Raw genomic sequence first — 18,886 nt, 5'->3', positions numbered from 1 at the left:
ACACTGGATACTTACAGTCACTCCTCAGTGTGGCCATCAGATGGTAACAGAGTCGCTGCTGCCTCCTGTGCCCCCGAAAAACTGTGGTGGGACTTCAGTGTTCATTTCTGCTTTCTATCACCATGCAAACCCAGAGGCCTTGTGGACTTCCCCAGGGCTCGGTTCCCTCTAGGGCTCCAAGTGTCCAGGGTCAGTGACAGTAAATCTTCTCGAGATCATCTAAAGGCAAAACTGGTTTAATGCACTTGGGAAAGTAGAAGATGAAAATCCAACGGCGTGCCTGCCTTCCCTCTCACACGGCAGGATGCCTCACTCCTCAAGATCTGACCTTTACATAGTTTGAGATTTGGTGTGTGAAACCCAATAAATTTGGGCAGTGTTTGAGCAAGGGCAAAGCAGAGAAATAATCTACTCAAATTACTGGTTTCGTTGTCAGTAAAGGGTTAATACTCTGGGTATTTGTCTGGAGGTTTAGTAAGAATAACTTCTGCAGTTGTGATGTGGCTGGACTGACTCCAGGTAGATGGGCTGGCATCTCAGAAAAATGTCAGCTGAAGTATGCTGAAATGTTTCTGTGCAGCTCTCACTAGAGGGAGCCGAGCTACCAGTTTTCTACAGTTCATTTCCAGTAAGGTTGTTCATGATAAAGCCAAAGATAAGAGAAACTAAACATGTTTTGCATTCTGCCTGTCATTTATGCATGTAAAATGCGTTTAACGTGTTTCTCGGGCAAGACTTTGTTAAAGAGAACACAGCCGTAGCTTTTTAATTTATTTGGTTTGCTGAAATAATAATAAAGGTTCAGCAGCAACTTTTTAATATGAGAGATTTAGCTTAGGTGCACACTGACTTGCATGTGAAACACTCGCGGTGGTCTTGGCGTGGTCTGTGGTGCTAAACCATTGTAGCCCATGGCCCAGCTGACAGGTGACACCAGGAAAGGTGCAGGTCAAGGTCTGTTACGGGTTCTTTTGTGTTCTCTGTCCCTGTAGGACTTGAACACTGCACAAAACACTGAACTCAACACCATCCTGAGAGTCACTTCCCTGGTGGTGTGTGTCTGTCAGAGCCGAGGACAGATTGCAGCCTCCGGAATTGCGGGGCCGCAGGGGACAGAGCATACGTGCTGCTGAGACACCTCGGCAGCTCTGGGACTGGACTGTTTGCTGCTGAGCTTGAGTGACACGAGCAGAAATGTCAGCTGAGCCTGCGCTTGCCCTTTCAGTATTTGCAGTCTCATGTAAAGTAAACCAAACACCCCTGCATGGTGATAAATGTTACAGCTGAAAAAGCAGCTGCAGAAACCTCAGCATCATGCTAGTTAAAAATTAAGCACATCTTGTGGGTCTCGAGGCAGGCTGCTGTGCTAAGCCACCGCAGTGCCTGGAGCATCAAATAGCTGCACAGCACCAGGGACAACTCAGGTAGGATGCTCCTGTGGGTGCCTTTCAAAAACTTTTCTATATTCCACAGAAGGAGAAGAAGAAGGGATGCTTCTGTCATTATATTGAGTGGAATAGAGTTTTTGACCATCTCTAAGGGTTTGATACCCAAAACTGAGTGAAAATATTAGCTGTGTTTTGTAGAAGTCAGGAGTTGCCTAAAGCTTGTACCAAAACCCTTTGTGAATCGTGTTCTTTTATTGATGTTCTGGGCAGGAACTAATGGGCTGCTTTAATTTAGATTAGCCAGAAGAAGCTGAAGAAATACGAAAAGGAATATCACACCATGAGAGAGCAGCAAGCCCAACAGGAGGATCCTATAGAAAGATTTGAGGTAATGCTTACCTACTCCAGTCTGATTTAACACACAGTACCTGCAGGAAGTTCCTAATTCCACTCCCTTTTCTTTGAGCTGTTTTTGTTTCCTGACCGGTTTGGATACAACAGGGGAATTGGCTACATGAACATAAAGTGAATGTCTGTATATTAGCAGTGTTAATCAGGATGGGGTGGTTGTGAGCCCAGCTTCACGATGAAAAAAAGGAAGAGTATAAATCTCTATTTGGGCTTATACGACTGTTTCACTAGAGCCTGTTTCTAACATCCCTAATGTGCTGATTGTCACACCATAAGCCATGAACAGGAAGAAAATGCCTGATTGATCATAACTCTGCCTTCCATTGATTATAATCCTTCCTTCACTCCTCTCCCTAATTTCAAATTACGTACATTACGGTAAGTATATAATTTTATAGGTATTTTATTAGGAAATAAATATAGAAATCAATTAGAAATCAACGTAAAATTATGTATGTGTATATGTAAGGATAACACACACATACATACATAAATTCATCTATTTTAAGCTGAAGAGTTTTATGTAAACTTTCTTTAATATCTGTGTGCTGGAATTTGTAACAGGAAGGAGAAAACAGAGTGATTTTCCCATAATCCTCCCCTCTCACCTGTTTCCAGCACGCAAATTCTATTTTGAGCCAGGAAAATCAGTACTTGTAGGAACCTCCTGGCAAGGTATTCATGGCAGAGTGATACCCCTACTATTGCAGTCTTCAAAAACATTTCTGTAGCTCAACAAGTAATAGCTGAGCAGTCTCATTTATACGTGGTTTCTTCTCATGGCTAACATTTATTTAATTCTATATTTACAATGTGGCTAGCCAGTTTTGTCCTCACTGAATTTCATGCAGGTAGGGTTGTCTTCGCACACTTAAGCACCGTGTTTATAGACAAACACCTGGGAAGACCTTTTTCTTGATTTCTTTTCTTTCCCACAGCGTGAGAACCGGCGCCTACAAGAAGCAAACATGAGGCTTGAGCAAGAAAACGATGATCTTGCACACGAACTGGTGACCAGCAAGATTGCTCTGCGAAAAGATTTAGACAATGTAAGACGTGTCTTTATGCTGCCTAGTGGGGACAGGGTACTAGGGCTAATTCCTCATCACTCCTCACACTGGAGAGGAGATACGTAGAATATTTTTTTATTTGCATGGGATAGGATTCTTTCCTCCATGTTCTTATTGCAGACTGATGATACACAGGCCTGTGTCAGAGCTCCACAGGAAACAGGACCGGGGACTTGAAATACTTAATTACTCTGAAAAGCATTCAGAGTAATTTGAGGGAGAGGAGAGGTTCTGAGCCTGTATTTGAGTAGTTGCTTTCTTCTCTATGTATATTAAAAGAAAGTCTAGCAGGAGCTAAGTCTTGGAATAGTCACAGAGGTAATAACAGGGATGCTGTACTCTGTTTCCTTCAGCTGGTGTTCTTATGAAGAAGATTTCGCAGCAGACAGGCTTTTGCAAAGTGTCTAATAAACTTGAAAGTCTGAGACTGTCTCTTGGTGAAATCAGATCCTCAGACACCTTAGGCAACCTCTGAAAATGTTATTGTGGTTTCCATTTGGCTTGTTGAAATCTGCCTGTGTGAACTCATCATCCTGGGTTGTTTCCCATATCAGTAGAGCTCTCAGGAGGAAACTTTGGATTTGTTTTGTTACAGGATTTTTTTAATATTTTTTTTTTTAAGCTTGCTGTCCCATTCCCTTCTTTTACATGTTCATGCTCGGGAGATTTTATTAGGATATGCTTTTTTTTTTTTTTTACAGGACATGGAGACAGAAAGGTACTGACACGTGGTAGGCTAGGACGCATTTAGCCCATCTGCTTGAGGAGATAGGGCAAGAGTTCAAGTGCTCATGTTTGCCATTCTTGTTCTGTACCAAGATAAGTGCATTTCTGAAATCTCCAAGGAAAATTACTTTTGAAAATCATACAGTGCAGGAGTTGACAAGTTTTAAAATGTTTCAGCTTATCTGCTTCAGAGAATTTAAGGTTTCCCACGGTCTCCTGGAAATTTGCTGTTGGAAAACATATTCATAGTAAATGTTGATGCTAACGGGGGAATGTTGCTCTTAATGAGGTTTGGTTTATTACATCGACTGCTCCTTGGTGTTAAAATCTGTGAATCACAGAAGCATGTTCTAGAAGCAGGGTTTTCACACCGCGGTGGTATGTTCCCTTCCTGTTACCTGTGCTCTTGCACTTCATTAAAGATAGCTCACAGAAGGCTGTGCTGCCTGCCCAGCGGTTGCACGCAGGGGATGGACTCCAGCAAAAAAAAAAAAATGTACTGAGAAGCTTTTTCTATCAGCTATTAACTGTTGTTTGTGGCTGCTGGAGCCTGTGTGAGACACAGTTATTCTTTTACATTGATTCATTTATATGGAGAGCCAGGAGATGAAGGAAATTAAGCCAAATCTTTGAAATAACCTCATTGGATGTATAATAGTTATGCCGTCAAAAATGGTAAACGATGTTGGCAGCATTTGGGTTATCCCCCAGGAGGAGATAGGTAGGTTTGATCCTACTTTAGGACTCTGATTAATTCTTCTAATTGGATCCTGAAATGATAAGTTTCATTCTACTAGCCAGATGTCCTGCAAGAGAAGTACCAAAGGACATTGTTTAACACACCTTTTCTAACACCTTCATGGCACGTCTGAAATCTTGCAACCTAAAAGATCAAAGCAAAGCATTTGGAAATACAATAATTTCCTTAATATCCTTTGCACTAGACCAGAAAATAGGCTTCATTTTTCTACTGTTGTTGGACTCCCACATCCCAGTTTTCTTTAACTTTAAAACAGCTTAAAAACCTTGTATAATGAAAAGATGTTCTCTTTGCCTTTGCCATCTGTTTTAAAGGATCAGCAGGACTTTAAGGGACTAAAATTCACTTTTTGATTTTCTTCCTTTGAAGGGAATTGGTACAGCTGCTTTCTGAAGATTTATATATCAGTTGAGTTATTGATCTATTTTTATGTAGAATTCATACACCTATTGGGAAGTACTGCATTGCTGTGTGTAGGACAGGAAAAGGTGTCCTACCTTTGCAGAGAGAGTTTTTAGTGGTTTATAAAAACCCCAAGATATTTCAACAATACAGCTTTATTCTTAAAAAGCTGAAGTAAAAAAGGATTGCATGGTTTCTGGTGGGACAGCCCATTTCTTTAAGGAGGAAGGGAGAGAGGGGTCTGACTCTTACGTTTGCTTTGGCAGCTGTGTTTTTTTTCATGCAGTGTTTTCAGGGTGACATAACAAAGATGGTATCAATCCATTGGCAGGTGTCAGTTCTGGGGTTTTTTTTAAATGTTCTAGAGGCATTTTTCGTTAATTCTGTTTTCATTGCAAGGTTGAATGTTTGCAAGTTGAACTTGGGTCTAAGCTGGTGACGGTATTTTATCAATTTTGCACATTGTGAGCTGTTTTGTGCCTTTTGTTGTCTTCAAAATGTATTGGTCAACTTCCAGTCTGGATGAGAAAACAAAACTTATTTCTGTTGTTGGATTTCTTTGGAGCAATCCCTACGTCAGTTTTGCTAAAACTAATCACTGAATTCAAGGGGGAGAGATGGAGTATTGGGGTATGCTTTGTTAATTTTGATTTGTTGCTGCTTTGCCATTGCAGATGGTAATTTTCAGAAGAATAATTTTCAGAATAAAGTTTAATTGTTATTAATAACAATGAACAGACCCTTATTAATAAGAATGAAAAGACTGCAGTCTTGGCTGTGTCCTGCTGGAGCCTGTGCCCGTGGCTGCCCGGCAGCGTCTGCACAGCAAGAAAGCCTCTCTTCAGCACCGTGCTCCCCTCTTTGTGTTTCAGGCAGAGGAGAAGGCAGACGCTCTGAATAAGGAACTGCTAATGACCAAACAGAAGCTGATTGATGCAGAAGAAGAAAAGAGGCGCCTAGAAGAAGAGTCAGCTCAGGTTGGGGGTGTTTCTGTCATTTTCACATTTCTGTGCAGTATAGAAATTATTAAAAAAAAAAAAAAAAAGTGACAAGTGTGGGAAGGGCTTAATGTTCTAAGTCATGTTTGTCCCTCTTCTGTAGTGTAAAGGACGTCAGCAAAGCAGAATTCTTCGCTTTCCTGCCAGGTGCTTCATAGGGTAGAGAATTTTTAACTTGAAATCACGAAGGGACAGACTGTGCCAGGGACTGCTGCACAGAGAGGCAGTACAGGACTTCAGCTGTCAGCACTCCTTGTTAATACTTTCTTCTCTTACCTAGTTGGTTTTTCTAACAGTGATGGCCACCAAAGTCCAGCTTTTCCTTGTCTGCATGGAGCTGGGCTAGACCGCTGCTGCCTGGTGCGGAGTAGAGCAGTGAGGTTAAGGAGAAGAAGGAAATACCACCCGTTATTTTTCAGATTGTATAAATATATAAACCCTTTACTTTGTTTTGTTTTTTTTCTGCAGCTGAAGGAAATGTGTCGTAGGGAACTAGATAAGGCAGAGTCAGAGATCAAAAAGAACAGCTCTATTATTGGTGACTACAAACAGGTAAGTACAACTTAACGATGATGTGGTTTGCTATCAAATCGCAAGACTTTCTCAGGTATTTGAGGAGATTTCTGGAAATAAGTGTAATCTGTGCCATGCATTTGAGGAAACATTTTAGCTATTTTAAATGGGAAGCTTGTGGTTGGTTTTGCTGAGATCCTGATGCTTGGCGGTCAGTTCTGTTTGCCCCGATGTAGGTATTTGTAGGTCATCTGTCACCACAGCCTTGGTCACAGCCTAACGTTGTTCAGATGGGCTCTTGTGTATCAAAGGCCCACCTCATTCTAAAAAAGCGTTCTCTCCCAGCTTCCCTTCTTCAAACGGTAACTGCACTTAAGAAATAAAAAAGATGCCTTTTTCCTTTCAAAGATTTGGCTTCATAATTCAAGCTCCTGATCATAAGGTATCGAGGGAGCAAATTCATGTGTCAAACATTCTGAAGTCTGCATCACATGGGTCTCGAGGAGTGAACTTTTTTTTGTATCGCTCTGGCTGTCTTGCCTGCTTCTTTTATCCCAGAGGCAACAAAAAGAGCCATGCTATTCCTGACCTTTTCTGGCTCCTTTAGCAAGGCCAAACTGCTTGTGTTGAAACTGCACCTTTTCCTGTGGGCATAGAAGAATAGGGAGAGAACGAGAATATGTACAGTGAGACAACTTAATGCAGCATCCCAATTTTGCTGACTTTCTCAGTGCCCTCAGACTATCCATATTAATATTCCTGTAGCATTTATTTGTGCTTTAGCATTCATTTGGGAGGAAATCTACATTTATAAATGGTCTGGTAACATAATTTTCCTTGTCAGATTTGTTCCCAGCTGAGTGAGCGACTGGAAAAGCAACAAACAGCAAATAAAGCTGAAATTGAGAAAATACGGGTAAGAAACCAGATAGATTTTTAGTCTACAATGTTTAAATCTCTTAGCAAAATTGTAACAGAGAGCAGACCTTTATTTCATTACTAAAATGGTGGCTGGGAGTTTTAGTGACTTCTAGTTTTGGAAAGAAGATTTTAAGGGGGAGATCTTGGAGAAGAGCTGAATAACTGTCAGCTATATTGGTTACATCCTAATGTTGATGCTGGGCAATAGCAACTGTTAATTTTTCAGAGGGGTCGTCTTTTCTGGAGATTTCTCTTCTATCTTTTACCATAAAGTAACATGTAGGCAGTACAGAGCCCATTACTGTTGCAATACAGTTTTACCAAAAATACAGCAGTGTTTTCCAGAGCCCCTAAATCTGGGGGTGGCTGGAGTTCCTGCTTGGCTGTGCTTCCCCAAAAGTTTTTGAGTTTGCAAGTCATTAGCGGTGCCTCTCGTGTTGTGCTGCTATTCCAGAGCAGAGGCAGGAAAAGGCTTTGATCATACCACCAGCATTTGAATGCAAGCATTCACGATCAGGTATTTACTTTAGCAAAAAGTGGATGACTGTGAGCATTGCCGGGAGTTCTTCAATAAAGAAGGCCGTGTGAAGGTTGCGAGTTCTGCCAAGGATGGTTCAGATGAGGACACGGATGAGGAGAAGGAAACGCTGAAAAACCAGCTGAGGGAAATGGAGCTTGAGCTGGCCCAGACCAAGTTGCAGCTTGTGGAAGCAGAATGTAAAATACAGGTAATGCTTTGGGGGTTCCTTTTGTAGTCTCTGTGGTATGTCTGCCTGCCTTCCTAGAAACCTGTGTGTGTTGTAGAGGGATTGGAAGGGATCCTGTTTGTTGAAACTGTAACCTGCTATTTCCTGCATGGGTTAGTTAACCAAACATTGGGTCTGAAACATAGTGTATGCAGACAAAATAACTGAAATTGCATGAACTGTGTTTACCAGCTCTACAACTTCCAGACATCTGCCTGGCTGCAGTGCAGTACTTACTGACTGATCGCCTGCAACTTCTTGGAAGAAATCCAAACTCTGACAGAGTTCTGAATCATGCATTTCTTTATCACACAATCAATATTAAATGAAGAAGTAACATGTGACAAATGTTAGACGTGTTTCTTAAAACACGATTGGAAAGCACTCCAGGTATTTGAGGTATTTGTGTAAAATATGACAACATTGTTCTTTTAGCCTAGAACCGGTATGTCACTGCTTCTTGCTCGCAGAAAGGTAAAAATCAGTTTGTAGAAGGGCCACTTCCTGTGGGAATAGCTCCTTCTCAGCTGGGAAAGAATTAAAGGGTTTGGATGTACTGGGGAAAGCTGAATATTTCACTGGGACAATGATACAAGTCTTGTTTTCCTTTTCAAAGCTTTTTTTTTTTCCCTTCATCAGCTTGTTGCGCTGCTTTTCAATTTAATGTAAGATTTTTTTAACTGCTAAAGTGGCCAAGAGATTGTAGATGTCCTCGAGCTTTCTAAGTTTAACTCGTATAACCTTGTGCTGTGAATACATAACAGATTAATGAAATTACTCTTCCATTTGCAGGATTTGGAGCACCATTTGGGTCTGGCATTGAACGAAGTACAAGCTGCAAAGAAAACATGGTTCAACAGAACAATAAGCTCTATAAAAACAGTGACTGGAGTCCAAGGCAAAGAGACTTGTTGAAAAGCAGTTCTGTCAAACACACCTTCTTAACACAACACCTTTTGTTGCCTTCCTTGGCCAGATGTTTAATTCTGTGACATGAGAGGACCAGAATGTAAATAAACTAGAAACACAGCATGTCAGGATGTCAATAGGTCAGTGAGAAAGAGGATGGAAACACGAGAAAGGTTTTATTGCTAGACATGGGATCTTCATACTACTGATATTTAACAGGTGATGTAGCTAGATTGAAGCTCTTCAGAGAAACACTCCATTCTGCGGTCTGGCTGGAGGCTTTTCACAGACTAGGTACGAGAACTTACCAAACCCTAATTGTTAAGTTTACATATGATAGGTTTTTTTACAGTTATAACCTTTTTTAATATTTTATTTGAAAGGAAAAGTGTCACTAACAAAGTAAAAAAAAAAAAAAAAAAAAAAAAAAAAGGAAACAAGAAAAAAAAGGCAACTTTAGCAAGAACTACATCAGTGCCAGAAAGCAGTCCCCAGAGGTAGGATATGGAGAGTAGGAGGTGACATGTTTTGTTTTATGAATGGGGATGATTTCAGCATTCCTGTCGAGCAACCCCACTTTGTTTTAGTAGATGCAGCATCCATCTCTGTGTTTGGCATTTCTTTCTGTTACTAATCAATTCTATGCAACTCTGGGCTTTTTTTGGCATGGGCTGCCAAACAAATTCACAACCTGAGGCTGGGAGACTTGTCCAAGTGCTAGACAAGAATAATCAGAATTCTTGGCAACTTTCCGTTTCACTTCCGTGTCATATTGTTTGATCCACATATCAACAGCGTTAAAATCCCCAACACCAGGACTGCTAATAAATACTAATTATGTGGATGGTCTGACATTTAGTTCAGTCTTTTTGTTTGTTTTTTTTTGTCAGGTTTTTTGTTTTGTTTTTGTTTGTTTTTACCCGGCTGTAGCAGGCCTTCTGTGAAGCTCTGAGAAAGCTTCCAGGATTTAGTTTTGCACATAGGTATGAATGGGACAAAGAAACAATAAACTGAGATATATATGAGGCAAAAATCACTGCGTGAGTGTAGCTGCGAGCATCTATAGCTATCCAACTCGCTTCCCTGGTAACATGTTCAGAGGTTGTGTAGGTCGTTTTCACGCTCAATGCAGTTGCACTAATAGGTGCTAAACGTGCTTGGATTTCTTACTCATTGGATTGTCTTGAGTTCTCACCAGAAAGCTGTAGAATGGAGTTTTGCACCTTGTAATTTTTTTAATTTATAATGGTTTGTGTTATGCTGAAGTATCTATTGCATCAGTGGATAAATTTTGTGTGCAGTGTGAGTATAAGCTGGTAACAATAAGAGGCACTGGTTTGTATATAAAGATATTTGGTTTATTTTGTATTTCTACCTTTTTCTTGTTTACTGTACTAATGCTAGCTAATGTACTCTGTAACTACGGAATAGAACATGCTATGTCCAAGCTTTTTTCCTTAACTGCATACATTATCTCTATTGTTTAATACCAAAAAAAAAAAAAATACTGTAACTCCATCAATATTAGATGCGTGGACATTGTGGTAGCATAGTTGCAGTGTGTATACTTTATGAATTGAAATATAAACTAGTAAAATTGTATAACTATTTTGTTGTTTCATTTCATTTTAACAGGAAATTAATTAAATATTTTGCAATATAAAGCTAATTCTCTTCTTAAAGTAGAAGCAGTAGCATCTGTAAGCTTCTCTTAAGACCAAAACTATAGGCGTGCTGCAAAGGGCCTTGCTAAAAAAGACTGCATATTCCAAGTGTTGCCAACACTGCTTTATATAAGAAAATCTAGGGTTTGCTTTGAAAATAAGAAACTGCAAAAATGACCTTGTGCAGCTTGAGGCTTGTGACTCAGTACTTCTCAGACATGTCCAATTTAGAACATTGGTTTTTTTTCTATGGCCCTCCAAATTCTGCTTGGATCTGCAAAATAAATGTAGGCTAGCTGTGCTTATCATCATCAGTAACAAATTCTGCGGGGTCAAGTGTCGTTCACGTCATCTTCCCTAGGATCTTGTCGTCCTAGCTGAACGCGGGGTTTAGCTGAACGCGGGGTTTAGCTGTGCGACTGGATGACTGCACTAATTGGGTCACGGTGCAGCGCAGGCTCCCCTAGCTGTCTGTGTTGTGCAGAGATAACAAGGAGTAAAAATGTATTTTTGTCACCAAAATGACTAAAGGTGACTCCGAAAGCAGCCCTGCTCTAGGAGGCTGTTATCACGCTGTCACTTTTCTAACCATACTTTCACTTTAGGAGAATGGCATTATAAGGCTGTGCATAGTCTTTGCTGCTTTGTCTTTCACAGAGGTGCATCCCTTGGTAACTTCAGCTCTGCAGTTTCTCAGTAATTACAACTTTTGGAGAAAGTTTGGAGGTAAATAGGGGAAAAGAAGAAACAACCCAAGCCCAAAGCACTTCATCCACTTGTCTTCCCCAAAGGAACTGGGAAATAGCGTAATGGCATACTTTCCTCCAAAAATGAGGTACTTAAAAGGAGGGGAGAAGTTACTTTATTGTTCAGATCTCTTCCATTCTCTGAGTAAACTTTACCTCAAAACTGCTTGCAGCTATACTCCCCATTTTCCATGGACATGGAACATACGTAACAAGAAAGCAATTGCTTCACCGCATTTTATATGAAACATTTTATACCTAATTTCCAATCATTCTGAACTATTTTAGATACCTACCTGAAGGATTTCGATGCTCAAAAATAAATATTACCATATATTTCACATCCAACTTGATCTAAAATATGCACAGCTAATTAAGAAAAATGGATCCTGTGCTGAGACACACATCTTTTGAAGTGCGATTACATGTGAAACACAAGGAAGCAGGTCATTTTTAAGATGGGGAAGATGAATTTGCAGACGTTCAAGACTATGAATAAACAAGGTAATTTAAAACAAAACAAAAAGACATCGGGTCAGAGCAGCTATAAGCACAAGCATTTTACAGACTTGTAAGTGAAAAGGCATGAGTGTAATTTGGTAGGGGTTTTGGCATTAATAAGATGGTTAGTTACTTGCTGGTAGTCAGTCACCTTTCTGGTCACATATGCCTCTCAGCTGGTTTTGTGCACTGAACTCAAGATTTAAGTGCCACTCTGCTGATGCTGGGTTTTAAGTGTTGTGTGCTCCAGGCTCCAACTTCCTAATACTCTGCATGTTTGTGCTGCATCATTAAGTTCCTATGGTCTTGTAGTGTGGTAGCTCTAGTGTTACGATCTCCTTTTTGTTGCAGAACTTCTTGGCTGCTCAGGGTCTGCAGCTGGAAGTGGATATTCAAGATCTATCAGAAAGTTTTACCTTTAAGCATTGCTGGTAAGCCTTCTTGAAATTTATATAACCACCTCCCTGACTTTTTTTTAGCTGCCCTTCTTATCCGTGGCAGTGATATAAAGTTCCTGTTATCAAGAGGAGGATTTCGCTCCATCTGTTCAACAGCTTGGCTCGCGTTCATCCAGCCTAACTTTAGACACTTCACAGAGGTGCCTAACATAAGAGCTTAATCTGGCGAGGTTTTTCAGCCCTGGGAGGGAGAGGGGATGGCACTGTGGGACCGGTGGTTTACCCCGATTGCCCTGATTGAACAAGGAAGCTAGTGTGAGACAGCTAACTAAACTGAAGGCCCTTCTAAAATAAAAAAAAATAATGAAAATGTGGTGTCTGTGCACAGTGAGGATTGCTATTTTAAATTTTCCTCTTTTTTCCTGCTTTTTAATTGTGCAGTGTTATTCCTTCTGTATTTCATAGGCAACGAAGGAGTCTGCATACAGAAACCTTCAACATTTCGCAAGAATTTACTGCTCCATGTCCAGAGTGACTTTGAGGAATGAGGATTTGGTTTTGCTGCATTTTCTGCATGCTAATGAAATAAGACAGAGTGCAATCCTGTGCTAAAGGCTTTCTTGTAGGATAATCTGGCCACGCAGCTGCAGTCCAGTTACAGGAATGGCAAGAAAGCAAGGACTGGGAGAAAAGCATGATTGCCACTGTTAAGAAACCAGATTTGTTGCCTGACGTGGGTGTAGCATTGAAAGTCGAGTGTTTTCTCACACGAGAGGAGCGGAACTGAGCTGTCTTTGAAGTTTAACATGCAGATGATTGAGATGGATTTAGTTGAGGAGGGGCAGTGCAGGGCACCCTCAATTCTTCAGGCCCTTCATTGTAGGGCTGCAAAGTGGAAAACCCCGCCGGGTGTAGCTCCTCCGCCCCAGGGCTGCCGAGCCAGGGCCGCCGCCGCCTCAGGGACGCTCATGGCTGCCTTCTCCTCCCTGAGGCGTGGGGGGCAGAGCCCGCCAGTCCCACAGCGAGCTCTGATAGGCTGGCGCATTGATTGGCAGCAGGAGCAGCCCTTGAGAGGCCGCGGCTCGTGAAGGCGGGCATTTGACATCCCCCACGGGCGGCCTCGCCGCGGCGCCATCTTGTTTGCTGAGAGCTTCGTGGTAGGTGAGGCCCCGCGCCACGCTGCGCCGAGGAAAAGGGGCTGTGGAGCAGGGGGTGGCGGGAGCAGAGGCTGGCCCTGGCCGGGCGGGAAGGAGGGAATGAGTGCGGGCACAGCGGCTGCCGCTCGAGCAGCCTGCTGAGCCAGCCCTTACCCTGAGGCCTAGAGGGGAGCTGAGGCAGTTCCTTCCTTCCCCGCGGCGCCTTTGTGTCCGTGGGGGATCCCCTCAGTGGGCTGCTCTCCCCAGCACCTGCACCACCACAGCCTGCTGTCTGAAGAGCACTAGGGCAGGGGAAGATGGCAGAGGTTTAGAAGAAAATGTCAATCGCTGGAGACATAATATTTGGGGTGGAAGCCTGTCCTGAACTTGGTAGTGCGTTAATGACCTTTGCGGAGAAGATGTAAAATTCTCTGTTAATTTGCATGGGATTTAAATTGTCATGTCTTTGGCCATTGTAGGCGGCACCACAGGCCTCGCAGGTTGGGGAAGGTGGTATTTCTCTTCCTGTGTAGCAGCTGCACCTGCTATTGGGGGGGGGGGGCTAATTTTCATGCCAGCTTGTCACAGTCATAGACAGGTTTCTCGCGCCAACTTTGCTGAGAGGTGAATTGAGGGCTCCTGAAGTGGAAAGCTTTGAAATAGGATGTGAGAACTAATAAAGCACTGTGTGCTTGAACTGTTTGATCTATAATGTGATGAGTGGCTGCCTTGTACTGTTCTCCCCATGGAGACCCTGCACAACAAGAAGCCAATCAAATCACTAACTGCTGAGCAGGTTAAGGCAGTTCATGGTTTCCTCCTCCCTGTTACAGGCTCTGCTGAATGTTGGTTGTATTCTGATACTGGAAGTACAGAAAGCTCGAATAATGAAAAAAAATCCGGTTCTGTAAATCTTAGAATCGTTGAGGTAATACTTGTATAGATGTATGAAAGGAAGCTATTTCTGTAGTAGTTTGTGTAGAGAAACAATTACTATTGCTGATGCATTTACACATGTAGTGCATACAGATGTATTCATTTAGGGTAAAAACTGTCATAAATAGAACTTTACTGTTCCTGAAGTAACAGGAGGAGAATATGATTTAACTGATATCCCCCTGAGGACTGCAGAAGCAGTTTGCTAACCAATTTTATGAAGTATCTTTTATTTTTAATCGAGTCGTCATACTACAGGGTTTGGCCCAAATTGACATAGATGAAATTGCCACAGATGGCACTGTAGAAGTCCTGGACCCTGCAAGACTTATAAAAAGTACTGTTAAATAGCAAGGTTCTTAACAGAAATAATCTTTGTGGAATGATCTTTTAATGTTAAATTAAATGCTCTCTATGCTGTTAGGAAGCTAAAATCTATTTTAATAAAATTTAGCAATTTGGTAATTCAGGCAGTGAACTAATAAAGACAGAACACGTCAGGATACCAAATAGCATCCATCCAGAAACACAGATTTCAAGATAATATTTCTCTTTGTACTGTCTTATTACATGTATTAGTGAGTCTGCTTGCCGTATCATATTAATTCTACATATGTCAGAGAAGAGGTAAAGAAAGAAAACACATGCAGGTGCATTTCTCATGCTGTACTTTTCATTTATTTGATTTTTTTCTTTTTGCCTTAGGACACTCAAATTTGTACTGAGTTTCTGCTTGTCTAATGGTTAACTCTGCAAGACCTGAACTTCCAGTTTTGCTAAAAAGCACACTCTGATGAGTATGTTCCATCTTACTAGGTACAGATTTAGAGTGTGGTAGGACTGACGGAATGATCGGACTGTGCTAAAAGGACATCTGCTGCCAGCCTGATGGTTGTTTGCTGGGGAGTTACATCCTTAGTTTGCAGCAGTTGGGACAGAGCAGTAAGGTTTTCATGTACGCTTAAGCTCTGTTCAGTCCAGTAGGACTGAGTATCTTAGAATAGTTTTGCAGCAAAGACATCCTGTAGTACTATACTTGACTCCTTTTTGCTGTAGATAACTAGTGGTTTGATGCTGCGTTTCACTTTTTGTTGTGAAAAGTTGTTGTGCTAACTGTGCCACGAGCTTGATGTTCTGTAGGTGATGCAGGAAAGATGCCAGCTGTTTTAGGAGCTGTGTTATTGCTGATTGAGCTTTTTCTAAGAGAAGGGTGTGCCCATAGGCTCTGTCCTAAAAGGTACTCTGAACTAGAACCAGATGACACATAATGCACTGCTCTGAACAAAATGTGTGTTCCAGATAGTCTTTGTAGCTTATTTTGTATTTACGATTTTCTCTTGCTGTGGGATGGAGGAAAGAGGACCATTCTGGAGAGATCTTCCAGAGGCAGTGCCTCTGCTGCAGCATCAGAGGTGTTGGCCCTCAGATGTCAGTTGCTGTGGGCTGTTAGAATAATGACTCACACTGATTTGCCAGCAGAGCAGTTGGTAGCGTTTTATAATTTTCTTCTTTGAAAATGGGCAGTGGTTGCTAGTTCAGACTGGCAACAAACCGGCTTAAACTAACCCAGCTGAGTTTGCCTGGCACAGGCTGGGAGCACTTTGACGAACCACGCAGGTTGGAAGTCATGGCCGTGGTCGTGTCTGGGAGGGTGATGGTGACAAAGCTGCCGGGCTCAGGGACCTGTCACTTTGGCACAGCTGGATCTGGGAGACACGGTCATGAAAACCTGCTTTCAGCATGCTGACCCTTGTCACTAAACTTTATAGACTGTTCCTTGTTTGCGAGAATTGTTGAGAAATGTTCAAACCATTAAGCCTGGAGTTTTCCAAGGAATCTAATGATACCAGGTGCCCAGCATTACCAAAAACCTCTGTGTGAACCCTGATACCCTTTTAGCAAATCCAAAATCTGTAATCTGAGCAGTATCTGGAGTAGTTACAGGACTAGAACATTCCATATTATTCTGTTACGAGTGTGTTCTGAAAGTTGTGTTATGTCCCTGTACAAAAAGTATCTGCCAGGAGGAAGCATGGTAAAGTTGAAGCATGTTGAGAGTAAATCTATGGGATGTATTTCTAATACATCTTGAACTTGGCTTAGAGTACTGGTAAGTCTTTCTGTTACTCTTTTGCTTTACCGGTTGAGGTATGAGGTGTAGCAAATTTTATAGCAAAAATTTATCACATAATAATGAAAAGTTTTTCAGAATATGTAAAAAGTTAAAATTTACATTAATTAAAATGTTAGGGGGGAAGTATTTTTTTGATCAGCGTTAATGACTTGGGTCACAGTGGGAGGTGATGTGACATTAGTTGTTCGCTTGCTGTATCATGGTCTCAGTTTATGAGCCTGTGGTGTGCAGCTTAACTCCGTACATAGTCTCTCTGGAGGTGATAACTGTTCGGGAGTACAGGTTGTTTTATAGAAGCGAGCATGCTGTTTTAGTTACGGTGTTGCAGAAGTTCACCTTAATCAACAGCTTGTATGATGAAAGTCATCATTTTCAGGAAGGTTCTACAGCGCTTCAGATGGAATCACAGCCCCTCTGGGCTCCCAGACTCCAGAAGGTGCAGAAGTGATGAGCTTTGCAGGCTGCCAGATAGGAGCAGAAGCCCTCATGGTGCAGAGTGTGCAGTTAGAGTATACCATGAATACATCAAAGCTGTGTGTTTAAGCTCCCTGCTGTGAGCATCTGGTAATGCTTGGAGTTGTCCATGTGATCCGGGGTAAAGGGTAGCCTTAGAGCCACATTCATAATGCATTTTGGGAGGTGACACTAGGAGGATTCCTGATGAGGTTTTCTAATCTGTCTGGCCAGCTCATCCCACACAGGGAAAACTGCTGGGCATATTTCATTCCATTTCTGTGCCTGAGAAAAGGTAGCAAACTACTTGCTGCGATGAGTCTGAGTGCTGTGCCACTATCAGCTTTCCTGGTGTGAGCAAAGGGGTTTTATCAGTTCTTTAAAGAATACCACAGAAAACCACTGTGGTTTTGACACAATTCTGGGCTGACAAGAAAAGAGGGAAGCGACTTAATGTCTTCTGTGCCCTGAAGGCTTATGCTAGTTTAAAGAAGTGGTTTTATGGTAATTTAATGCTGGTGCACCAGAGTGAATAGATGGGAAAGAGGAGGAGGATGAAGGCTTGTTGCTTAGAGAGTAGTGTATATCTGAGCTCTCCACCTACCCAGGGCATAGGACTGCTGCATGATCCCACTGAAAATCCCTTGTGGAAAAAGATCTCATCTAACAGAGAGAGGAAGGATAGTGTTTCTACAAGATGACGACTGTGCGTCTCCCTAAGGTGTTTTTTGCATGGTACAGCAGAAAACCCAGCGTGCCAGAGGGGCTATGGAAGCCTGTGCCAGACTGCCATGAATTATGGATGAGATGTCTGCTGCTAGCACAGACACAAACAGCAAACTGTAGAGCTCCTGGGTGCCTTGAGTCTCAGTGTTACAGTAATAGACTGTTTTTAGAATCCACTAGCAGCTCAGCAGCCTGCTCTGATCTCTTAATGTCTTTAGAAGTTACAGGTGCTGCTCATTTCTGTGGTTAGGACAGAGCGAGAAGGCCACTAATAATAAGTACTGTAACTGGGAAGTTATAAATTTTGTCCAAGTCTTTATTCATTTGTTTTCAGTGAGAATAATTTAATGTACTTGAATTCAGTTTGTCATCTTTCACCTGAACACTGCTGGGGTTTTCTAAAATAAGTGTGTGCTAGTCTGGCCATAGTGGTTTCTTTGTTATTTTAAATTTTGTTATTTCTGCAAGGGATCGTGTTGTCTTTTGCTTCAGCTGTGTAATTTTTAATTTGTTCAGTATTAAGATAAGCCATTGTCCCAGACAACCCTGAATAGTCCGTGTGCCCTTTGTACATAGCAAGCAAGGTGAGATAAATAGAGTGTAAAATATCTTGAGCTAGCTGCTGGGACATGCAGCCTGGTCTTGGCAGACCAGTTGTGTTGGGCTTCTATCAGATGCTGTAAACAGATGCCTCCTTTAAGGAGCTTGGTGTTTTTTACCCTCAGCTATATGCAGAACAAAGGATTGGAATAATGACAAAGAATCTGTGATACTGCCCTTTCTGTACAGGTCAGCCAGAGTTCTGAGGGATTTAAGTCTTTAATCTTAACAAGCATAAGGAAGATTTTTGGAATAATTATATTAATAGAAGATGGATTTGCCCCTCCTCCAGTCACTGGGATTTGGTCTCATCTTTGTCTTTCAGGTTTGTTTATTCACAGCCTAAACTGTGCCACCCACAGATCTCTGCAGTTCCCAAGCCGCAGATACAGGAAGTTACATGTCTTTAACATGTAACAGCATCTATTTCAATACCACATTGTTCATTAAAACCAGGATAACTGACCTATAATTTACAACTCAGATCCTTGCCCACATGCTTACTTTGTGCTGGATGCAAAAATCCTGTTCCTACCTCAAGACTTGCAGTGTCAGTAATACAGGAGTTTGCATGGACCTCCCTTGCAGGGCAACAGAATTTAATTTACTGAGCTGTAGTCTGTCATCTTGCCCTGTTTTAGCCTTCCCTCTTCTGCTGTAGTCAGAAGTCACCCAGATTAAAAAAACACCCATCCCTTTGAATAAATCATAACCAGCAGAGGGCTGAGCCTGCCTTTAATGTCAGCAG

General features: G+C 41.9%; 1 protein-coding gene across 1 annotated transcript in view; it reads left to right on the top strand.

The window, feature by feature from the left end:
* Window positions 1-10,452, top strand: part of RABGAP1 (RAB GTPase activating protein 1) — a 65,950-nt gene extending 55,498 nt beyond the window's left edge. Inside the window, exons 19-25 of the mRNA XM_026860317.1 lie at window positions 1,684-1,776; window positions 2,738-2,848; window positions 5,630-5,734; window positions 6,224-6,307; window positions 7,113-7,184; window positions 7,720-7,917; window positions 8,728-10,452. Of these exons, the coding sequence (XP_026716118.1) occupies window positions 1,684-1,776; window positions 2,738-2,848; window positions 5,630-5,734; window positions 6,224-6,307; window positions 7,113-7,184; window positions 7,720-7,917; window positions 8,728-8,850 (786 nt within the window). The 3' untranslated portion in view covers window positions 8,851-10,452. The remainder of the gene's footprint in view (window positions 1-1,683; window positions 1,777-2,737; window positions 2,849-5,629; window positions 5,735-6,223; window positions 6,308-7,112; window positions 7,185-7,719; window positions 7,918-8,727) is intronic.
* The last annotated feature ends 8,434 nt before the right edge of the window (window positions 10,453-18,886 follow it).

Source organism: Athene cunicularia, assembly GCF_003259725.1.
Source record: "Athene cunicularia isolate RWA chromosome 17 unlocalized genomic scaffold, athCun1 chr17_part1, whole genome shotgun sequence".
Lineage (NCBI taxonomy): Eukaryota > Metazoa > Chordata > Aves > Strigiformes > Strigidae > Athene > Athene cunicularia.
This window is presented reverse-complemented; position numbering and strand designations above follow the sequence as displayed.